General features: G+C 42.1%; 1 protein-coding gene across 1 annotated transcript in view; it reads right to left on the bottom strand.

The window, feature by feature from the left end:
* The window catches only part of si:ch211-200p22.4 (phosphatidylinositol-binding clathrin assembly protein), a 63784-nt gene extending 43770 nt beyond the window's left edge, over nt 1–20014 (bottom strand). The window contains exon 1 of the mRNA XM_038996265.1: nt 18762–20014. Coding sequence (XP_038852193.1) covers nt 18762–18891 — 130 coding nt within the window. The 5' untranslated portion in view covers nt 18892–20014. The remainder of the gene's footprint in view (nt 1–18761) is intronic.
* Between the last annotated feature and the right edge of the window lie 3658 nt (nt 20015–23672).

Raw genomic sequence — 23672 nt, 5'->3', positions numbered from 1 at the left:
ACAACAGTAAGACCTATTCAGTCTGTCTACAAACAGGCTCTCAAAGTGCTTGATAGGAAGCCCAATAGCCATCATCACTGTCACATCCTCAGAAAGCATGAGCTCCTGAGTTGGGAAAATCTTGTCCAATACACCAATGCATGTCTTGTATTCAAGATCCTAAATGGCTTGGCTCCCCCTCCACTCAGTATTTTTGTTAAACAGAAAACCCAAACATATGGCAGCAGATCCACAAGGTCTGCCATGAGAGGTGACTGTGTAGTTCCCCTAAGGAAAAGCACCTTTAGTAAATCCGCTTTTTCTGTGAGAGCTTCCCATGTCTGGAATACACTGCCATCAGACACACATAACTGCACCACATATCACACTTTCACAAAATGCTTGAAGACATGGCTAAAGGTCAATCAGATTTGTGAACATGGTCCCTAGCTGTGTGTTGCCGCTTTCCATGTCTGTTGTCTGTAACTTGTGAGGTGTGGAAACACTTTGTTGCTTTTATGAATTTTGTCTTGCTGCTTTTTGTTCTATGTTGCTCTGTCTGTATGCTACGTCTTGCTTGTCCTATGTTGCTATGTCTGTATGCTATGTCTTGTTCTATGTTGCTATTGTCTATATTGTAATTGTTTTTAATAACCTGCCCAGGGACTGCGGTTGAAAATTAGCCGGCTGGCTAAAACCGGCACTTTTACTGAAACGTTGATTAATGTGCACTGTCCCTGTAAAAATAAACTCAAACTCAAACTCATGTCATCACAAGTCATCCATGTCTCTAAATAAAGTCAAGCATTGTCGTTCTAAGACTTAATAACAAAAAGGGAGCCTTGATTAATTTTACAATCATGACTAAAGAGATTAAATTAAGGGTTTCAGTTAGGAAAATATGGTGCTGTACAACGTGACCGGTCGGGAGTAAGCCTAGGCTACTAAGTGAAGAGCAAAATAATCCTTACATTTCCACATAATCTGATTGATTTATAAAGATGAGTCCCCATGCTCTGTCATTCAGTGATATTCCCATGGTAATTCGTTATGGATCCATCCAGATGTGGTTAGAAAAAGCACATTTGGTGGGCTACGCAAAAGATATAGGAGAAGTGACATGCCTCGCAAACATTGATTAATAGTGTACATTTAAAGTCCCTAAACTCTGCTAGAGTCCATTTTCCTGCTGATAGCCCATCAAGGGTGGATGGCTTCTTGCCCATCAAGGACACATTGTTTGCAGAGTCCACGAATAGGAGGTGGAGTTCCAGAGCTCACAGGTGTGCTTGGAATGGATTGTGACTCCATCTCGTTCCTCGCCCTCTTCAAAGCGTCAAACTCCGCCTGACTCTCAGCCAATATCACCTGGCTCTGGACCAATGCATCATCTGATTAATTTTACAATCAGGGTTAAAGCGATTTAATTAAGGGTTTCAGAAAGGAAAATATGGCGCTGTACAAGCGACTGGTCGAGAGTGCTGCATGCTTAAGCTACTAAGTGACTGCAAGTGCAGAGTAAAATAATCCTAACATTCCCAAATAAAACTCAGATTGATTTATCAAGACAGTCCCCATGCTCTGTCATTCAGTGTTATTTAATCCCTATTGTCCTGCTGATAGTTGAAATAAACAAAACATCGGCATTTTGAAATAATATTTTTATCAATATTTTATTAAACGAAAACTAATTCTGTTCAGTATATGCTTGAGCTGACATTTTGCAGTTGTATGAGGTTTGGAGTTGACAACGTCTGGGGGATTTTTTCCCCCTCACACCAACAGGAGCCAGCTATTAGACTACCCTTTTCTAAAAAGGTTGAAGAGTCTAATTGTCCTGCTAATAGCCCATCCTGGAAACGTTATTTGCCAAATTCACAGGCTGTTACGCTTGTGAAAAACAAAATGTCTCCAGCTGTCCATCACTACAGTAAATTTAAAAAAAAACAGACTAAGGGTCTTTCATATAATTATAATGCAGGATTAAAAATAATAATAGTTGGGTAACAGATCGGCTCTTGGAACTCATTAAGAGGCTGCTTCCATCTTCAATATAAATCATTAATTCAGAAGGTTAAACCCATAGGTTTAACCTCTTTGGGCTAGGGGGCAGTATTTTGACGTCTGGATGACAAGCGTGCCCAAAGTAAACTGCCTGTTACTCAGGCCTAGAAGCTAGGATACGCATATAATTGGCAGATTTGGATAGAAAACTATAAAGTTTCTAAAACTGTTAAAATAATGTCTGTGAGTATAACAGAACTGATATGGCAGGCGAAAACCCGAGGACAAACCATCCAGAAAAAAAAGAAATTCAGCCCAACATTGATTCCTATGGTTGTCATTTTTTATATGAAGGGAAAACCTCCCAGATCGCAGTTCCTAGGGCTTCCACTAGATGTCAGTCTTTAGAAAGAGTTTCAGGATTGTTTTTGGAAAAATTAGCTAGAATTTGTAGTTTTAAGTGGCTCTCATTTTGTTTGTTACGCATTCTGGTGAATGCGCGTACTTTGTTGTTTATTACAATGACTAAAGACTGGCCACATGTAGAGGAAGCCATAGATATCGTGAACTGGGTCCTAAGTCTTTGTATGGTGGATAGGCTTTCAATGGAAAAACAGCCTTTCAAAATAATAGTACTTCCTGGTTGGATTTCTCAGGTTTTTGCCTGCCATATCCGTTCTGTTATACACAGACATTATTTTAACAGTTTTGGTAACTTTAGAGTGTTTTCTATCCAAATCTACTAATTATATGCATATCCTAGCTTCTGGGCCTAAGTAACAGGCAGTTTAATTTGGGCACGCTTTTCATCCGAAATTCCGAATGCTGCCCCCTACCCTAGTGAAGTTACCGGATGTATGGCACTTGTATGTTCATGAATGTTGAATATTACTATTTCTGTCATTTGAATTTCGCGCTCTGCAATTTCACCGGAAGTTGTCGAGATGTGACGCTAGCGTCCCAATGAGCCGCAAGAAGTTAACACAGGTCTCATCAACAATATCTCAAGCCCACGTGCTGGTGATTAGCCAGCAAAGCTTTACATTTTAAGTTAAGCTAACTTGAATCTATTTTTTAGCTAATAAGGTTGAACAGTTTAATTGTTATGAACACACCCTTCTCACAACCTTCTTGTCTACCTGTTGTATTCGGCGCGTGTGACCTTAGTGAAATGCTTCCTTACAAGCCCCTATCTAACAATGCAGTTAATAAAAATACCCTCCAAAATTAATTAAAGAGCAGCAGTAAAATAACAATACCGAGGCTATATACAGGGGGTAACGGTACAGAGTCAATGTGCGGGGGCACCAGTTAGTAGAGGTAATATGTCCATGTAGGTAGAGTTATTAAAGTGACTATGCATAGATAAGAGAGAGTAGAAGCAGTATAAAAGAGACAAGGGGTAATACAAATAGTCTGGGTAGCCATTTGATTAGACGTTCAGGAGTCTTATGGCTTGAGGGTAGAAGCTGTTAAGAAGCCTCTTGGACCTAGACTTGGCACTCCAGTACTGCTTGCCATGTGGTAGCAGAGAGAAGTCAAATGACTAGGGTGGCTGGAGTTTGACAATTTTTAGGGCCTTCTGACACCACCTGGTATAGAGGTCCTGGGTGGCAGGAAGCTTGGCCCCAGTGATGTACTGGGCCGTACGCACTACCCTCTGTAGATGCTCTCAATGGTGCAGCTGTAGAACCTTTTGAGGATCTGAGGACCCATGCCAAATCTTTTCAGTCTCCTGAGAAGGGAATTGTTTTGCCGTGCCCTCTTCACGACTATCTTGGTGTGCTTGGACCATGTTATTTTGTTGGTGATGCGGACACCAAGGAACTTGAAGCTCTCAACCTGCTCCACTACAGTCCCATCGAAGAGAATGGGAGCGTGCTCGGTCCTCCTTTTCCTGTAGAGCACAATCATCCTCTTTGTCTTGATCACGTTGAGGGAGAGGTTGTTGTCCTTGCACCACACAGTCAGGTCTCTGACGACCTCCCCAGGTCTCATCATTGTCGGTGATCAGGCCTACCACTGTTGTGTCATCTGCAAACTTAATGATGGTGTTGGAGTTGTGCCTGGCCGTGCAGACATGAGTGAACAGGGAGTACAAGAGAGGACTGAGCACGCACCCCTGAGGGGCCCCCGTGTTGAGGATCAGTGTGGCGGATGTGTTCTTACCTACCCATAACTTCTGTCTGTCTTCAACTGTTTGAAAAGCAAGTTAGTCTGTCCACTTTCTTCAGATGTTGAAATAAAGTGGCCTACCTTATTTCTCAGAATGAAAATGTGTTGCCAATTCATTATATAATAATGTTTTAGGCTTATTGCACATTTATCAAACACAGATTAAACAGCTATTATAACAGTCTTTGGCTAAAATGCTGCTAGCAGTACGTGGCACCCAAATACCGCACGCAACAAACGGAGCATTCATTTGGATACTCTCGTTTTAGGAGTGTCTGCTCTGCGCGCAATTTGAGTTAGTTGAGACATAAAAAGGGTATCGTTAAAAAAACTTCCCTATTACAGTAAAATAATGTCTCAATGTGTGTGTGTCCATATGACCAATTCAGTTTGACCAAACTTCAAATGCAAATAGCGAGTTGAAACCGCTCGTCAGAGAGGAATATGTGACCTCTCAACTTTGTTGGTGTGAGAGACAGGGGGAAGGGAAATATATATTTTTTTAACTAACCCAATAGATCTCCTTGGGACAAGCTAGCTAGCTACCGCCAAGAAGAGACGAGGACCATTTGTGCATAACGTTGTTCATTAGGAAAACGCCCACTACCTTGTGCACTCGTCCTAAACAAAGTAATCTCTATAAATAATTATGTCAATTCCACCAAACTTAGTGCACTCTGTTACAGACTCTAGTTTCGGAACCAGAAAACTGTATGGAGTTCAAATGTTTCATTGATGAGAAAATGTGCAGAGTGTCGGCCGAAATCCATCTCGCTCCATCTTCTCCCACTGCCGACCACTGGGCTTCCATATTTGGTAGTGAGAGGAAACGCCAAACGGATGTTTCACATTTATGCATCAGGTGAAATATCAGTCTCATTATTATATCTGTGGAAAAGGTCTTGGTGTGTGTGTAAACCATAGAGGAAGAGGCGAAGCACTCTCGCTAACATCTGTCCAAAATAAAGCCAATGCATTTCTATGGGCTTATTTTGGATCTAAGCTTGTCGCCTGCCTTTCCACCTTTGGGTAAACGACTCCCATTGTTAGGGCGAAGACATAATATACAGATCTCTGGTGTAAATGGGAAGGTGCACACAGCACAGAGAAACGAAAGAGACGAGAGCAAAAATACAACATGAGAACAAGCGGACATGAACGCACAAACGAAAAACACTTTTTTTTGCGGTATAGGCATTTAGAATTTTTAATAATCAAATTTGATATAAAAAAATAAAATAAAATCACCCAGCCTTACTCCTTCCACTCTCTACGACTGTAGAGGACAGTGAGAGAGAGCCAGGGGAGGGGGAGGAATGTAGTCTAAAAGGAACACAACAAGCCGACAGACACAGACACAGCCAAAGGACCCTGCGAGCCAGGCTAAAAATACCCTAACGTGAACACGTGTAGAGGACAGGAGCACTGAAATGTTCCACACAGCTCCTAGACAGTTAGGCAGGAGTCCACTACAAAGAAACACATACACACAGTTATACACACTTGGACTACTACAGAGCAGTATCCTTTTCCGACCTGTGTTTGAAAGTGTTTTTCCACTGTCTTTAGGGCCCAGCACTTGGCTGCTTGCTAAAACCTAGCTGGCTCCACAATTAACCTTGTTCTGGCTCACATACAGGTTAAGGTTAGGACAGTGATTCTGCAGACAGTGAGTCCCCATTGCAAAAAAAATAACTATCACAATAGTTCACATATCATATCCATAAAACGAATGTAAAATAAATAAAAATACATTTTCACATACACTGGATAGATGTAGTGAAATGCGTTTTAAAGCGTCAGCCACATGAACCAATGTTACATTTCTGTCCTTTAACAAAGTGTCGCAATAGCAACACACACATTATCAATGGAGAAAGGGACACTCGAGGTGCCCCCCTACTTCATTTCCGAGAAGGTGCTAAAGACACAAAAGACCTCATTGGAGACACACACACACACACACACTTCTACGCAGCCCGTTTCCTTGGTCAACGATAAGCTGCATTAGTAGTGGACTCAAGCTAGCGTGTAGCTGCATCCAAAATGGCCTCCTATTACCTTTATAGTCCACTACTTTTGACCAGGGTCCATATAAGGAATAGGGTGTCATTTGTCATGGTTGAGAAGGGCTATTCTGGCAGCATAGCAAGTAGTCATAAGTCACATGCAATGAGATATAGAATTAGGCTATGCGAGGGCTTGCAAATTTGACTAATCACTGCACTATTTCTGCATAAAAGAGTCAAATCATAAACAATATTATTGCCACAGCACAAAAAGAGGGCTCGCAATTTCAACCAATCACCACACATTTACCGCATAATATGGTTCAATCAAGCCACATGTCAACAAACTTCTTCCCTCGTCAGTGCATTTTCACAATCAATTGGACAAAATCATTGCATACTGCCATGCAAAATATCAGAATTGTAGCAACAAAATCAAGCATTTTGCCAACCCTTCTTTTCAAAGGGAATGCACAGTTATCTGGTCATGTTTTGCTATAGGGCAGCCTATGACCTAGGCCTGCACTCTCAGGCTCTTTTTACATTGACGAGATTCGAGAGTTATCGATTCTCCAGAGACATTACTGTAATGTAAACTCGCTACCTCCGGAGGTCACGGGCAAGCCTTCCTCGAGTCACCCCCCTCCGAGCAGGGCAGTGTAAACAGAACTGTCTCATTGAGCCCAACACTCCTACAGTAAAACTAGCAGAGCAATGTTTTTGAAACAGCTGAAATGTAGACATTTTCCTTATATTTGAGACTTGCTTTAATGTTCACAGCCTATTACATTCTGAAACGATCGTATCTTTATGAAAAAAATATAACAGTCAGCTGTGCACTATGGCTGGCTGATGTCAACTCGCAGTGAATTACCCATGTTTTCAGTCGCAATTAGCTTTTAACACATGTAATGATTTGCATGATATTGATCAAAATGAAGCTTGGTTTGTTCCAATGTTGTAAGGTAGACCTACTGAACTTTAATATTCGTATGAGGGGTAGCTAGTAGTAAATGGGCTTTAGTATACTGAAGAGAAAACGCACATGCTTGTGAATTGCTGCATTATTCAAGCGCGTAATGTGGTTTTGGTTGCATTATTCAAGAATGTAATATAGTTCAAATGAAAAGTTGCTTGCATAGTTCAATCGGATTGTTGTACGCATGCTTAGCTACTGGCTAACGTTACTGGGATATGTATGATACATTTTAAACTGCAGTGCAAGAAACTCCGTTGCCAAATACCCAAACTCTCAGCACATGAAAGACCGTTGCTAATGTAAATTGAGAAGTTTATGTACATACATAAATAGAAATCGCACCAAGGTGTCCCTGTTAGAACCCTCTTTAATCCGAATAAACCTACATAAATCTGTCACGAGACACTAACAAATCATACCAGTTCAAGTTATAACCATGACAATAAACAATCTAGGCCTACTACACAGCATCCTCTCTTGGCAGGGCTATGACAGTCAAGGAATTTTGGGTGACTTATTGGCCAGCCAAATGACCACGGTCACTGTAATAACCATTCCATTAGAAAAAATTATTGCTTGACAAATTGCCCTAGGCTAAGAAGCTATATGTTTATATTTGCCCATTTTAATTTAAAACAAATCATAGTATGGTATTTAGGGTGTGTTCGTCAATTCAATCTGGAGTGCCAGAGTGTCCTCTGGGCCTTTGTAAATTCAGATTGTTGCCAGATTGTCAGTTCGTAAATTCGGAGCGTTCAGAGCGCACACTGGACGCTCTGGCCGAGGAGTAGTGTCGATCGGATCATTCTGACCTCACAACGGCAGTCAAGCGCCCAAGCTAACTGGCTAATGTTGGCTAGCTAGTTCCAAACAAATGAGAGACCTCACTGACCATTTTACACACTCTAGTAGAGCTGGTTAGGCTGTTTTCATGTTATCCAGAGCGTTGGTGACTAACTGTGATGCTGGCAACAATTATTTTTTGCCAATGTTTACCGAGCGTTTGTAAATTCATCAGCTATTCTGTGCTCACTCAGACTAGAGTGCCCTGAAATCAGAGTAGATGGCCAGAGTGAATTTACAAACTCACCCTTAAATTGTTACCCGGAAATTATTTGATATTGAGATGAAAACAGCTGCATTGGACCTTTAACATAACTTGAATGAACCTTCTACATTAACATGGAAATTACTGCATCACAACAACAGGCAGCCATTGAGATTGGTAAACTTATGGGTACAATCAAAGTGCCAGGGTTAGAGGTGCCAAGCACGTTCTATTCATTATATTTCTAATGTGTGCTGCCGCTGCAGGGAGGGGAGTGTTGAATAGGCAACGGAAGACTCGTTCACCTTGCTTGTTTTAGCAAGGAGCAAATAAGTTGGTTGTTAAAGGAACGTTCCACATCTTGTATCCACGAGTCCACAGTAAGATGTTAGTGGCCCTACTTATCCACTTTGACAAATTAGAGCAAATAAGCGTTAAAAACAGCCTTTTATCGAACCAGGAACTAATTTGTTGAAATGAGATTACGACAGCTTCCATGGTGCTTTTGCGTTTGGAAGCCAGATAAGGGGGAGGCGAGTCAAAGCTAGATGGGTGTGGCATCTCTGGCACATGTCATCCAAGTCTACCTACATGAACGGCTAGCTGATGTGCAAATCAAAAACATATGACCATTGAATTGCGACTCCACTTTGTCTCGATACTGACGTTTTATTGCCTTGCGGAGGGAATAACTACACTGTTTGTATTCTGCCATATTCCCAGCTACCTCGTCATGGTTAAATGCAGTGGTTCGCGGTTTCAGTTTTGCGCGAATACTGCCATCTATCCACGGTTTTTAATGTTGACAGGGGCAGCCATCTATCCACGGTTTTTGTTTAGGGTAGGTGTTAATAGTCACACTGGGAACAACATCTCCTATACCCTTCCTGATAAACTCAAGTCACCGTATCAGTATATTCGGCAATGTTATTCATAGAGGCTACCCGGAACATATCCCAGTCCACGTGTTCAAAACTATCTTGAAGCATGGATTCCGATTGGTCAGACCAGCGTTGAATAGACCTTAAATCGATTACTTCCTGTTTGAGTTTCTGCCTATAGGAAGGGAGGAGCAAAATGGAATCGTAGTCTGATTTGCCGAAGGGTGAGGGCCTTGTTGTAGGCATTCCGGAAGAGAGAACAGCAGTGGTCGAGTTTTTTCCCAGCACGAGTACTACAGTCAACGTGTTGGTAGAACTTCGGTAGCGTTTTCCTCAAATTTGCTTTGTTAAAATCCCCAGCGACAATATATGCGGCCTCAGGATATGTGGTTTACACTTTACATAAAGTTCAGTGAAGTTCTTTGAGAGCCGTCGTGGTATCGGCTTGAGGGGCAATATATACGGATGTGATGATGACCGAAGACAATTCTCAAGGGAGGTAATGCGGTCAGCATGTGAAGGTGAGGTATTCTAGGTCAGGTGACCAAAAGGACTTGAGTTCCTGTATGTTATCACAATCACACCACACCGTTAATGAAACATAGACCCCAGCCCTTCTTCCCAGAGAGATATTTAGTCCTGTCTGCGCAATGAACTGAGGGCCCAACTGGCTGTACAGAGTCAGACAGTATATCCCGAGAGCGCCGTGTTTCCGTGAGACAGAGTATGTTACAATCCCTGATGACTGAACATTAGCGAGTAATATACTCATATTACTTGGAAGCGGTTGGTAGTGTGCACGCCTCCTGAGTCAGATTAGAAGTCCACTTCGAATACCTCTTCTCCGCAGGCGGTGTTTTGGATCAGCCTCGAATCAGTTCAATCAAAAATACTGCAAAGTTGCCTAGGAGCTAGAAGCGCGGCTGCCCTATCTGTCAGCGCCATTTTTCAGAGAACGTGTTTCCACGTTGCTTCCAGAGGCCGTTTGGAACTCGGTAGTGAGTGTTACAACCGAGGACAGACAATTTTTAGGCGCTTTAGCACTCTGCGGTCCTGTTCAGTGAGCTAGTGTGGCCTACAACTTCGCAGCTGAGCCGTTGTTGCGCCTAGACGTTTCCACTCCACAATAAAAGCATTTAATGTTGACAGGGGCAGCTCTAGCAAGGCAGAAATTTGACACAATGACTTGTTAGAAAGGTGGCAACCTATGACGGTGCCACGTTGAAAGTCACGGAGCTCTTCAGTAAGGCCATTCCACTGCCAATGTTTATCTATGCATGGCTGTGGGCTTGATTTTATACACCTGTCAGCAACGGGTATGGATGAATCCACTAATTTGAAGGGGTGTCCACATACTTTTATATATATAGTGTATTTGCCCATTGTAGAAGTACTCAGTGACTTTTTGGACTCTAATGCCAAATCAATAAATAGAAAGGTGCTCAAAGTTGATCCATTTTGCATACCCCACCACGAGACATCCATGTAGTCATCACTGGAAAACATAAATTTATATCGTTTAGAAGCTTAAAATAGTTTGACAACTCTATCATTTCTGGAAAAACATTTAATAAAAATTCTTTAACCTTTATATCTAAAAACACTTTAAAAACTTTTGCATGTTGTAGCTTAGACCCTACTCAACAGTTTATTCGTGGTGTCTGCCATCAGTCTAGACAACATGCTCATGAAATCCCCTAAAAGCCAATTTATGCTTGCTCCGGGGATGCTTTCCGGAGGCTCCGTACGGAGGGTTTGACGCAATTGCGTCAAATCGAGCTCTGTACATCGCCGTGTGCTTCCCAAACTTTAGAACAATGCGGAGGGCTCCGTATAGCTCCGCATTTACATGCTTGGTTGACAGTAGGTGGGGGTGGGAGGTCCTGTATCAACAAAAACTCACTACCTTGACAACTGCACTGCGAAACAAGTATGAATGCTTTGATTTCTGCGGCGGCTGCGTCGCAGTAAATGCTGTACGGCCACTGCAGAGCCTTTAACTGTGATTTTGGCCAGTAATTAGGGGGTGGGGTTTGCCTTATCAAATGCCTGTGTTTCCCTGTTCCAGCCTAGGGACGAGAGCAGTGAATGAAATCTTTAGTCAAAATTCCAGTGGCAGCCTGCTTGCCTAATCTTAAGTATGTGCCTTTCAGCCAGGATCCACTCTCCTCCCTGCGGCACGCATCCCTCAACAATGCACTTTGTATGCTCTTGTAATACCAAGCAAATAATTGTGCAAGAATGACTGTACGACCGACAGCGCCGAAGATGGTGTTATATTATATGTGTGGTACAATTCGATGTTTATTATTAGGCTGTGTGACCATGTAACTGAAACTATGCTGCTGCAAAAAACAAGTTTCTATTTGCAACTTCATTCTCTGCTTGGTAAAAAAACTATTATAGGTTGTCGATATAGTTTTGGGTAATTATCAGAGGACCTTAACTCTATAAAAAAGGTGGCGTATATCAGCTACTTACTCAGTGCTACACTAGCTTTTCACCTACAGAACGCATTTGGAAGATGTTTTCATAATAGAGATAACTAACAGTTAACTGTTAGCTGCCGAAAATAAATTGGACCGGTCAGGCTTATTGGTCTATAGGTTAAATTGGTGCATGTGTATTTTCTTCTCTTTTGCATGAAAACACATTTTAATTGTAGAGGGCTCTATACAACATAGAACATGCTTGGAACCTTTCACATCCGCTGGCCCCTCAAGTTGAGCATTTCTTTTGTTTTAACTTTTTAGGGATAGGGGGCAGAATTTTCACTTTGGATGAATAGCGTGCCCATAGTGAACTGCCTCCTACTCTGTCCCAGATGCTAATATATGCATAGTATTATTACTATTGGATAGAAAACACTCTGACGTTTCTAAAACTGTTTGAATTATGTCTGTGAGTATAACAGAACTCATATGGCAGGCAAACTTCCAAACAGGAAGTGGAAATTCTGAGGCTGGTTGATTTTCAACTCATCACCTATTCACATCCCAGTAAGATATGGATCTGTTTGCACTTCCTACGCCTTCCACTAGATGTCAACAGTCTGTAGAACGTCGAATCAAGCCTCTAGTGTGATGTGGGGCCGGATGGCAGCTATTTGAGTCAGTGGTCTGGCAGAATGCCAGTTCCTGGTCACGCGCATTCCTCATGATATCGCCATGCGTTCCATTACTTCTGTAGACAAAACAGAATGCTCTGGTTGGAACGTTATTGGATATATATGATAACAACATCCTGAAGATTGATTCTCTACTTAGTTTGACCAATTTATTTGACCTGGAATATAACTTTTTGAAGTTTTCGTCCGAGTTCGCCTGGACCGGCGCCAGCGTTTGGACATGTGAACTAAACGTGCTAGCAAAAGTAGCTACTTGGATATAAATATTTGACATTATCGAACAAAACAACAATTTATTGTGGAACTAGGATTCCTGGGAGTGCATTCTGATTAAGATCAAAGGTAAGAGAATATTTATGATGTAATTTCGTATTTCTGTTGGCTCCAACATGGCGGAGAAATGTTGTGTATTTCTGAGCGCCGTTTCAGATTATTGCATGGTGTGCTTTTTCCGTAAAGTTTTTTTGAAATCTGACACAGCGGTTGAATTAAGAACAAGTGTATCTTTAATTCTAAGTAAAACATGTATCTTTCATCAAAGTTGATGAGTATTTCCCATTATTTGATGTGGCTCTCTGCAATTTCTCCAGATATTTTGGAGGCATTTCTGAACATGGCGCCAATGTAAACTGAGAATTTGGGATATAAATATGCACATTATCAACAAAACATACATGTATTGTGTAACATGATGTCCTATGAGTGTCATCTGATGAAGATCATCAAAGGTTAGTGATTAATTTTATCTCTATTTCTGCTTTTTGTGACTACTATCTTTGGCTGGGAAAATGGCTGTGTGTTTTTTGGACTTGGCGGTGATCTAACATAAATATATGTTGTGTTTTCACAGTAAAACATTAATTTAAAATCGGACACGATGGGTAGATTAACAAGATGTTTATCTTTCATTTGCTGTATTGGACTTGCTAATGTGTGAGAGTTAAATATTTCAAAAAAATATTTTTGAATTTCCCGCGCTGCCTTTTCAGCGGAATGTTGTGGGGGGGGTTCCGCTAGCGGAACGTGTGTCCTAGAAAGGTTAGAGAGAGAGATATATATATTTATATATCTTTTTTTTTTACGCAAGTCTGTAAAAACACCAGCAAATCTGTTCCAAAGTATTCTCATGCAAAATAGAGATATATAAACGGGTTGGTTTAGCAACAAAAACAGACAGGTTTGGCTTAGATTGTTGACAACATGTAAACATTATTTCATCTCCAATGTTTGTTGAAAACATAAAAACATTTGCACAATGAGCACTTATCTCTCAAATACATCATTACATTTAATGTTTAGCTAGCTAGCAAATTTTTGCCCATTTTAGCATTGGACATGAAATCAGTCAAAATACTGCAAAACAAGACACAGTATCAAGAAAAAGATTAAACGAGCCACTTATGATTCCGTACTAGAGGTCGACCGATTATGATTTTTCAATGCCGATACCGATTATTGGAGGACAAAAAAAGCCGATACCGATTAATCGGCCGATTTATTATTTTTTAATATATATACACTGCTCAAAAAAATAAAGGGAACACTTAAACAACACAATGTAACTCCAAGTCAATCACACTTCTGTGAAATCAAACTGTCCACTTAGGAAGCAACACTGATTGACAATAAATTTCACATGCTGTTGTGCAAATGGAATAGACAACAGGTGGAAATTATAGGCAATTAGCAAGACAACCCCAATAAAGGAGTGGTTCTGCAGGTGGTGACCACAGACCACTTCTCAGTTCCTATGCTTCCTGGCTGATGTTTTGGTCACTTTTGAATGCTGGCGGTGCTTTCACTCTAGTGGTAGCATGAGACGGAGTCTACAACCCACACAAGTGGCTCAGGTAGTGCAGCTCATCCAGGATGGCACATCAATGCGAGCTGTGGCAAGAAGGTTTGCTGTGTCTGCCAGCGTAGTGTCCAGAGCATGGAGGCGCTACCAGGAGACAGGCCAGTACATCAGGAGACGTGGAGGAGGCCGTAGGAGGGCAACAACCCAGCAGCAGGACCGCTACCTCCGCCTTTGTGCAAGGAGGAGCACTGCCAGAGCCCTGCAAAATGACCTCCAGCAGGCCACAAATGTGCATGTGTCTGCTCAAACGGTCAGAAACAGACTCCATGAGGGTGGTTTGAGGGCCCGACGTCCACAGGTGGGGGTTGTGCTTACAGCCCAATACCGTGCAGGACATTTGGCATTTGCCAGAGAACACCAAGATTGGCAAATTCGCCACTGGCGCCCTGTGCTCTTCACAGATGAAAGCAGGTTCACACTGAGCACATGCGACAGACGTGACAGAGTCTGGAGACGCCGTGGAGAACGTTCTGCTGCCTGCAACATCCTCCAGCATGACCGGTTTGGCGGTGGGTCAGTCATGGTGTGGGGTGGCATTTCTTTGGGGGGCCGCACAGCCCTCCATGTGCTCGCCAGAGGTAGCCTGACTGCCATTAGGTACCGAGATGAGATCCTCAGACCCCTTGTGAGACCATATGCTGGTGCGGTTGGCCCTGGGTTCCTCCTAATGCGAGACAATGCTAGACATCATGTGGCTGGAGTGTGTCAGCAGTTCCTGCAAGAGGAAGGCATTGATGCTATGGACTGGCCCGCCCGTTCCCCAGACCTGAATCCACATCTGAGCACATCTGGGACATCATGTCTCGCTCCATCCACCAACGCCACGTTGCACCACAGACTGTCCAGGAGTTGGCGGATGCTTTAGTCCAGGTCTGGGAGGAGATCCCTCAGGAGACCATCCGCCACCTCATCAGGAGCATGCCCAGGCGTTGTAGGGAGGTCATACAGGCACGTGGAGGCCACACACACTACTGAGCCTCATTTTGACTTGTTTTAAGGACATTACATCAAAGTTGGATCAGCCTGTAGTGTGTTTTCCACTTTAATTTTGAGTGTGACTCCAAATCCAGACCTCCATGGGTTGATAAATTTGATTTCCATTGATAATTTTTGTGTGATTTTGTTGTCAGCACATTCAACTATGTAAAGAAAAAAGTATTTAATAAGAATATTTCATTCATTCAGATCTAGGATGTGTTATTTTAGTGTTCCCTTTATTTTTTTGAGCAGTGTATATATCATACACAAACACATTTTTGTAATAATGACAATTGCAACAATACTGAATGAACACTTTTATTTTAACTTAATATAATACATAAATACACACACGCACACAGCTCTGAAGTGACAATGATACTGAAGTCTGCTTAGGAGACAAATACTCTCAACTGTTTGAATAAAAATAGAGTTTAAGTTACCTGTGATGAATGTTGAAAACAAAAACTTGAATTTCTATATGCAGGAAATCCTATTTTAATAATGGGCATGGTAAGAATTGACAACCAAAGTGCGAGTCATAATTCCCATGACACCTAGCAAAATCTGAAAAGCGGTTCCTTCATTTATTCCATAGGATATTTTTAGATTCACTTAAAATAAGGTCTGTGTTTCGTGTAGGCTTACATAACCGTGCCAATTTTATAACTGTGTAGATATCCATAGGACAAGGTAACTCTGATCAATATTGGCTAAATATAAGCGAAGATAAAAAAAAATTCTAGAGTGGATTTATGAAAATATGTTGACAAACGTTACCTTATCCTAGTGAGATTTACACGGGTATCAAAACGTCGAGGCGGTTTAAGCCTGCAAGAAACACAGACCTTATTTGAAGTAGATCAAGACATTCTCTATGGAAGACATGAACGGTAAAATAACGAAGGAATCCCTTTCAAATTCAGCCGCAAGTTATTATAGGAATTATAACGCGTCGACTATTTCTCTCTAAACCATATACCTTTGACTAATCCGGAAACTATCACCTCGAAAACAAAACGTTTATTCCGTTCCGTATTTTATCTAAAGGGTGGCATCCATGAGTCTAAATATTCCTGTTACATTGCACAACCTTCAATGTTGTCATAATTACGTAACGTTCTGGCAAATTAGTTCGCAAAGAGCCAGGCGGCCCAAACTGTTGCATATACCCTGACTCTGCGTGCAATGAACGCAAGAGAAATGACACAATTTCACCTGGTTAATATTGCCTGCTAACCTGGATTTCTTTTAGCTAAATATGCAGGTTTAAAAATATATACTTCTGTATTGATTTTAAGAAAGGCATTGATGTTTATGGTTAAGTACACATTGGAGCAATGACAGTCATTGGTTGATTGTTTTTTATAAGATAAGTTTAATGCTAGCTAGCAACTTACCTTAGCTTACTGCATTCGCTAACAGGCAGGCTCCTCGTGGAGTGCAATGTAATTAAAGCAAGATTGGATCCTCCGAGCTGACAAGGTTAAAAATCTGTCCTAGGCCGTCATTGAAAATAAGAATGTGTTCTTAACTGACTTGCCTAGTTAAATAAAGATTAAATAAAGGTGTAAAAAAAAAAAAAAAAAAAAGGGCAAATCGGCGCCCCAAAAATACCGATTTCCGATTGTTATGAAAACTTGAAATCGGCACCGATTAATCGGCCATTCCGATTAATCGGTCGACCTCTATTCCGTACATCGCATTTTCTTGTCCTTCGTGCTTGTAATCTGGCCATCCAGAATCACAACACACCGACTTCTGCCCCAAGGAAGCAAGCACATCGTTTTTGTGACATTGTCAGCTAACCCATCTATGTGATCGTAAACAAATTTAAGCAAGGTTTGAAATGATTATGTTTTAGTCAAATATTATATCAGTCTTGGCTTCTTGCGGTCAATTTGAAGTCTACAAATTATTTCTAATTATGTTCCGGCTCCCTGACTATCGACTTAAGAAAAAAAATAATAAGTGCACGCAGCTGAATCTAGTTGATGATTCCTGCTCTAAATATAAGTTATGAAGTCACAACAAGGCCGACTTCAAATGCCGATATCAGCGAATGCAATGCTGCGCCTGGATTCATCACCTCTGAATGGACAGCAACTCAAATGCAGAGCCAAAGCTCATCCGAAACCGGTATAGTCAGCGGAGCTCTGTGGTGCTGAATGGAAAGCGCCTCCATCTGGTATTCTCTGTAGTCACCCCATGTTATTGTTTGAAAAAAATGTAACCGTTTGTTGACCAGTTAATATGAGGGTTGGTTAGTCGGCAGCAAAACTGACCGGAATTTGCATCCTTAGTTCGTAACATGATCTGGATAACGATTTTGAGGTAAAAAAAATGGCCAGAACATTCCATATTACCGCAGAAATGGACTCAACAACACAAATGCCCGGCCATCCTGTCTTCAGCCAGCTGTGTGTACCACACACACACCAACAACAAAAAAGTTTTGGGGTAATGAGGGTTATTTTATTTCCGTGACTGTCTTCATTCACAACTGTCAGTTAAACAGTTATATGGTAATTGTGCCAACCCTCTCTCTAGGAAATGGCTTCAAAACACAATTTATTTTCTCCAATGGCGTGTATACATCAGGCTAGGCTGATGATATGGCTTCTGCCTGCAACTGATAAGTGTGGGGACACCAGTTAAGATACTACAGTTGATACAATGTAATATAGCCTAGCTAAAGCTTGCTAAACAATTTTAACAGCAGAGTGGAGACCAGTTATTATACAACACCAGTCTAGCATTGTACTAAGCATTCAACACCAGTCTAAAGTTTTTCTAAGCATTTTAACAGAGCAACATCCTGTATTGCTATAGCAGAGTAGTGTGGGGACACCAGTTATGACAACACTATAAAGCAATCCTTAGCATTCTAACAGCTGCAAAGAAGTATCCTCCTCTGCTTCCTGTAACATCTATCCAGAGGCTTGACTCATCAACTATCTTTTTATACTTGAACTTCGCTTTCATTGATCCTGCTTACTCAATGACCTTTAGTGTCTTCACATAGACAGTGGTGACATTACAGCACAAATAATGAGCCAATAGCCTGGAACACGACTAGACCTCAAGTTCAAATTAAACTTTATTGTTCCTGAGGGAAATTGGATTTGCAGAAAGAAAGGCAAATGAAACAAGAAACATATTCCATCATACGGCAGGTAGCCTAGCAGTTAAAGTTTTGTGCCGGTAACCTAAAGATTGTTGGTTCAAATCCCCGAACCGCCTAGGTGAAAAACCTGTCCATGTGTGCTTGAGTAAGGCACTTAACCCTAACTGCTCCTGTAAGTCGCTCTGGATAAGACACACATTTGAAAATGTTATGACCAGGAAGGAATGGCAAAGACAACATGGGAGACCAGTATAAGCTACCACCACCCACCATGCTAACAAAATTAATTACCCGTGTGTACTGTCCAGACATGGACAGCAGGGGATGCACCATAATCATCCGCAGAAATGCATTGCCAGATGTCAGTTAAGATAGTGTCTGCCTGTCTGCTTGCTACAGTGAATTATAGCTAGGGAAGCAGCTTCACTATAATGGAATGCAACAATGTAGCGAGCTAGCTACATTATTGGCATGTCTGCTTCTGATCAAAGCTCACACACAGAAACATACAGACAACACACACGCGCGCGCATGCATGCAGGCAGCGACAGACCCCCCACCACACACACACACACACACACACACACGATACTCACAATCAAGGTGTTTCTTCTTGGGACCGCTGACTTCGTGCGTCGAGGCCTTGCACACGGCTTTGCTAATAGCCGACCCGGTCATGCTGTGCTGTGCCGCGGCGATCCGATCCGTTATAGACTGTCCTGACATTGTGTTTCAATGTTTCGCTACAAACCCCACAATAATTATCTAGATGATCAACACACACACACGGTCCAATGATTGGATATTAGCTGACGCACGTAACACCAGTGATGACAAGTGTGTGACGGTTTCAGGCCACGTCAATCGGTTCCTTGACAACAAAAAAATGGTATGACGTCTAGTCCATTGTCGTTGAAAAATGTATTTGTTGCAATATGTGTTTTAGCTAGCTAACGTTACCTAAGGTAGTTCAAATCCAGCGCACAATAATAATTTAACTAGCTTTATCTGCCCCGATCCTCTTGAAATGGCAAATCAGTGAGCAGTTAAATAACTATATAATTAGCAAGGTATATATTCTGTATAATAAAACAACTAGCTAACAAATATGGGCTAGCTTGTGTTAACTTATATTTCCGTTGGAGCATTCGATCCAGGAAAGAGTCCCACTGTGCAATTTGTAAACATTAATGTTTGCTCGATGGCTACAAATAAACATAACTAGCAGCCTAGATGCCAACGTTCAATTAGCGAGACAAAGCACAGTCCACTGCCTGGCGAGCTACCTATGTGCCCGGAATTCAAATCAAAGTTCAGCTAAGTTAGCTAGATAAGTGTTAATAGCGAGCTAGCTATATAACGTTAGTTAACACCAAATCCTTCTTCCGAGTTCTTGACTTTAACTTCCACTGACGTTTTGTGTGTTTGGGCTACATTGAACAGAGCAGTCCCTTGGTTTCGAGCGACACATAACGACGATGGGGAACCAACATTAAACTGCCAAACTTGCCAATTTGTCTTGAGCTTCAGACTTGACGCAGACGGAACCAAGGGAGACAAAACAGAAGACCGCTGGCTAGCCTTCCTACTAGCACTACTGCTAAAAGCTAGCTAGCTGACGGGTTCGGGGTTCTTTCTCAACTCGCTTCCTTCGAGTTTCGTGCCAGGAGGGAAAGACTCCTTTGTTTTACGTAATTAGTCCGATATATCCATAAAATTGGATCCAATTTTCTTTCAAACCCCAAATCTCAGTAACGTTTACCGATGGGACTTGACAGCCAACTCACATCGTCTGCTTTTTCGTTATTCCAGTTCTTTGATGTGTAGTTGCTGTTGCTTGGCTTCTCTCTCTGCCTATGTCCGGCAGACAAAATGGCAGCTAAGGAATCAGCTGATCTGAGAAATAGTTGATTGGATGGGACTTGGAGAGTGGGCGAATTCATTTTGCTTGGCCCGGTGCCCCAGCTGAGCGGCCTTAACGCGTTTAAGAAGCCTAATTCCATTGGTCCTTGAATGGGATCTCCAGAAACCGGGGCACAGAGCCATGCAAACGAACTCACCCAATGTGTCTGAAATTTAAGGTGGAAATGTGGCGATAGTTGTGGAATGTCTGAGACAAATACAGAAATTACCTCGTTTTATTGGACAATTTTTTTATTATTGTGTTTTTACCAAATCAAAATCTGACATTGTCATTCGAGGTAATATATGCGCTGTAAATATCATTTTTGCATCGTCATCTTTACAAATTTAAGGTCTAAATTATTTCTCAGACTGTCCTTGAGTGACTCTTGAGCTCTAAATGTGGCACATCCGACGCTTTAAAATCGTGAGAAACAAAAACATTTGCATTATTATCAGCCTGCCTGAAATGTGCCATCTGTAAAAGCATTCAGAAACCCAAAACCCTGAAACTTTTACAGATGCACAATTGAGAGCATCCTGTCGGGCTGTATCACAGCCTGGTTCGGGAACTGCTCCGCCCTCAAACAAAAGGCTCTCCAGAGGGTGGTGCGGTATGCACAACGCATCACCGGCGACAAACTACCTGCCCTCCATGACACCTACAGCACAGTCACAGGAAGGCCGAAAAGATCATCAAGGACAACAACCACCCGAGCCACTGCCTGTTCACCCCGCTATCATCCAGAAGGTGAGGTCAGTACAGATGCATTAAAGCTGGGACCTAGAGACTGAAAAACTGTGTCTATCTCAAGGCCATCAGACTGTTAAATAGCCATCACTTGCCAGCTACCACCCGGTGACTCAACCCTGCACCTTAGAGGCTGCTGCCCTTTATAAACTCAGCAAAAAAAGAAATGTCCCTCACTGTCAACTGCATTTATTTTCAGCAAACTTAACATGTGTAAATATTTGTATGAACATGTGATGACCCTCTCATATCTGTCTGCCAAATTTTTTCTCTTTGCTCTTGCTTTCCTTAATAGGATGTTGGTGGGCGGAGCCGGGAGGGTCGTCAGCGAAATGGGACACACCTGGGTTCGGGTGTGTCCTGGAATAAATAAACATGTTCCCCCTTAATTAAGGAGACTCTCTCCATGCAGACACACTGTTGGGTTTTGGTTGTTGTGGTTTATTTTTTTTTTGTCATTTAAAAAATATATAAAAATATATTTTTTTTTTGTGGTATTTTTGTGGCTGCTTGTTTGCTTTGGCACCTTTCAACACCCCTCATTATCACATCTATGCACACAACCACTCACTTATATTACTGACTACACACACACCCTTGTTAATTGTATTTAGGTTACTAAAGTTAATAAATATGTTTTTTGTTATTCCTTATCTCCACATTGTCTCCCTTTTTGTTACGGACTTTGAGCTGGTTTGTGACAAGTGGAGGCTCGTCCGGGATCTGAAAAGTTTGATCCTCGCTTTGTGGTGCGAGTCATTTGGATCATAAGGTTGGTACTTAGACATTGTTGTGATAGTATTTTGTTGCATATGGTGGGTTAATACTTATTGGAATGCGCTTTGGTTGGTATTCATGGCACATTCTTATAAGTGTTTGGTATAGTGCCTTAGATGCATATCAGTGATATTTGGTTGTCCGGTGATGTCATTAAACAAGTGTGTTGCCTGGTAGAGTGCCAGTGGGCCTAATACTAGTTTTATTGGGCTTACTAGTATGTGTATTGTGTTTGGGAGTTAATGTGGAGTTAATGTTTGAGAACTCTGTAGGTGTTTTGTTTGCGTCTTTTGTTACAGCACAACCAGTGTTGGTTGCCTTTGTTTGGTAAACTTGCCACTGCGGTGGATAGTTGGTTGTGTGCTGTGTTGGAGAGAGTACATTGGTTAATTTCCAAGCCCCTGCCCAGGCTGGAAACTCTTGATCTACTCGCTGTACTCACCTCAGACCGAAGTCCCAACAATCTGCTGTGTACCTCAGTGGGACATTTGGGTAGGGTAGTGCTACATGCTACCTGGCGCTATAGCCTCTTTTTCCCCTGTTAAGCATAGCGACATATTTCACTTTGAAATACGTTGGGCATGGTTATTTTATTTCTTATTTGTGAGCAGTTGTCTCGGGGGCACATCTGTGGCTTGGGGGGAATCTGCCAGCGTGCTTTCCCCCCCCCCCCCCCCCCCCCCCCCCCCCCCTTGCCAGCAGGTTACAGTGTATAATTACACACCGCGAATCCGCACGAAGACTAGGGTTGAGTTATTGTAGGATTTGGGGACGCTCCATATATATATAATTTCTCTCCTGTGGTGCCCAGTGTGATTGGCGTTTCTTTTGTGGTCTGGTGTGCCCAGCAGAGGGGAAGCTCAAGTTTTGTTTTTGTATTTACTTGTGACTATGGCGTCTTAACGTAGAAAGTGAATTAACTCGTCTATCAGAGGAACTGTTAGAATGATGTACTAAAGAACAGTTTTTGAATATTGCAAAACACTACAAGTTTGCGATTAGTGATCAACGTCTAAAACATTCTGTTAGGTTGATATTGAAGGCCAATCTGATGGAGAGTGGTCTTCTTGAAGTAAACACTGGGGCAGCCTCAGGACTTGCCACCTCCCCAGTCGTCTCCCATTTTGTTTCAATGGCCGCTCCATCTGTTAGCCCTAGTAGTCGTCTTTTTGAACAGCAGAAAGGACTGCTTCTGTTACAGCTAGACCATGATCGTGTAAAGTATGAAAAGGAATTGGACTTTAAACAGGATTTGGAGGGTCCCAAAATCAAGCTGCAACAAGAGTGGCTAGAGTTGGTTAGGGAAGGTAAGCTCTCGGGGTAGAGTTTGCTCTGGGAAGGTGACCCAGATTTACCTAGGGGTTGCTCCTCTCTCGGTCGTGCCCCAGACTAATTTGATATTGTTGGAAACTTACAGTTGCCAAAATGTTATGAGAAGGACCCTGAAACGTTCTCTTCATTGTTTGAGGGTGTTGCTGACACTAGGAGTTGGCCTGATTCTGATCGCACTTTAATGTTGCAGTGTGTGTTGACTGGTAAAGCACAGGAAGCAAATGCAGCTCTTAGTGTAGCTGACAGTGTCAGTTATAAGGTTAAAATGGCTGTTACAGATTTATGAATTGGTTCCTGAGGCTTACTGCCAACGATATAGAACTTTAAAAAGGCTGAAAAACAGACTCATGTTGAGTTTGTGCGAGAGTTATCTTCAGTTTAATCGCTGGTGTTCCGCCTCTGTGGTTATAACTGTCCAGGGGCTGTGGGATCTGATTATGCTAGAGCAATTTAAGGACACAATCCCTGATTGTATAGCCACGTACACGAATGAAAAGTGAAGACTGTCTCTGAAGCTGCGGTTTTGGCAGACGAGTATGTTTTGACTCAAGTGTCTTTGCAGAGACCTGTATTTGAAGTGAGTGGGGGTGTTCGGAGAGATTTAGGCCTCGCTCACTAAGATACTCTGGTTCACGGGCAGAGTTTCATTCAACCAGGGTTGTCTGACTTCCGTGGTAACGCTGACTTTGGTCAAGAGTGTCACTACTGTCAGGGTTCAGGTCATTGGAAAAACGAATGCCCTGTT

This window comes from Salvelinus namaycush, chromosome 6, assembly GCF_016432855.1.
Source record: "Salvelinus namaycush isolate Seneca chromosome 6, SaNama_1.0, whole genome shotgun sequence".
NCBI lineage: Eukaryota > Metazoa > Chordata > Actinopteri > Salmoniformes > Salmonidae > Salvelinus > Salvelinus namaycush.
The sequence above is the reverse complement of the archived record's forward strand: the minus strand, read 5'-3'. Positions and strand labels throughout refer to the sequence as shown.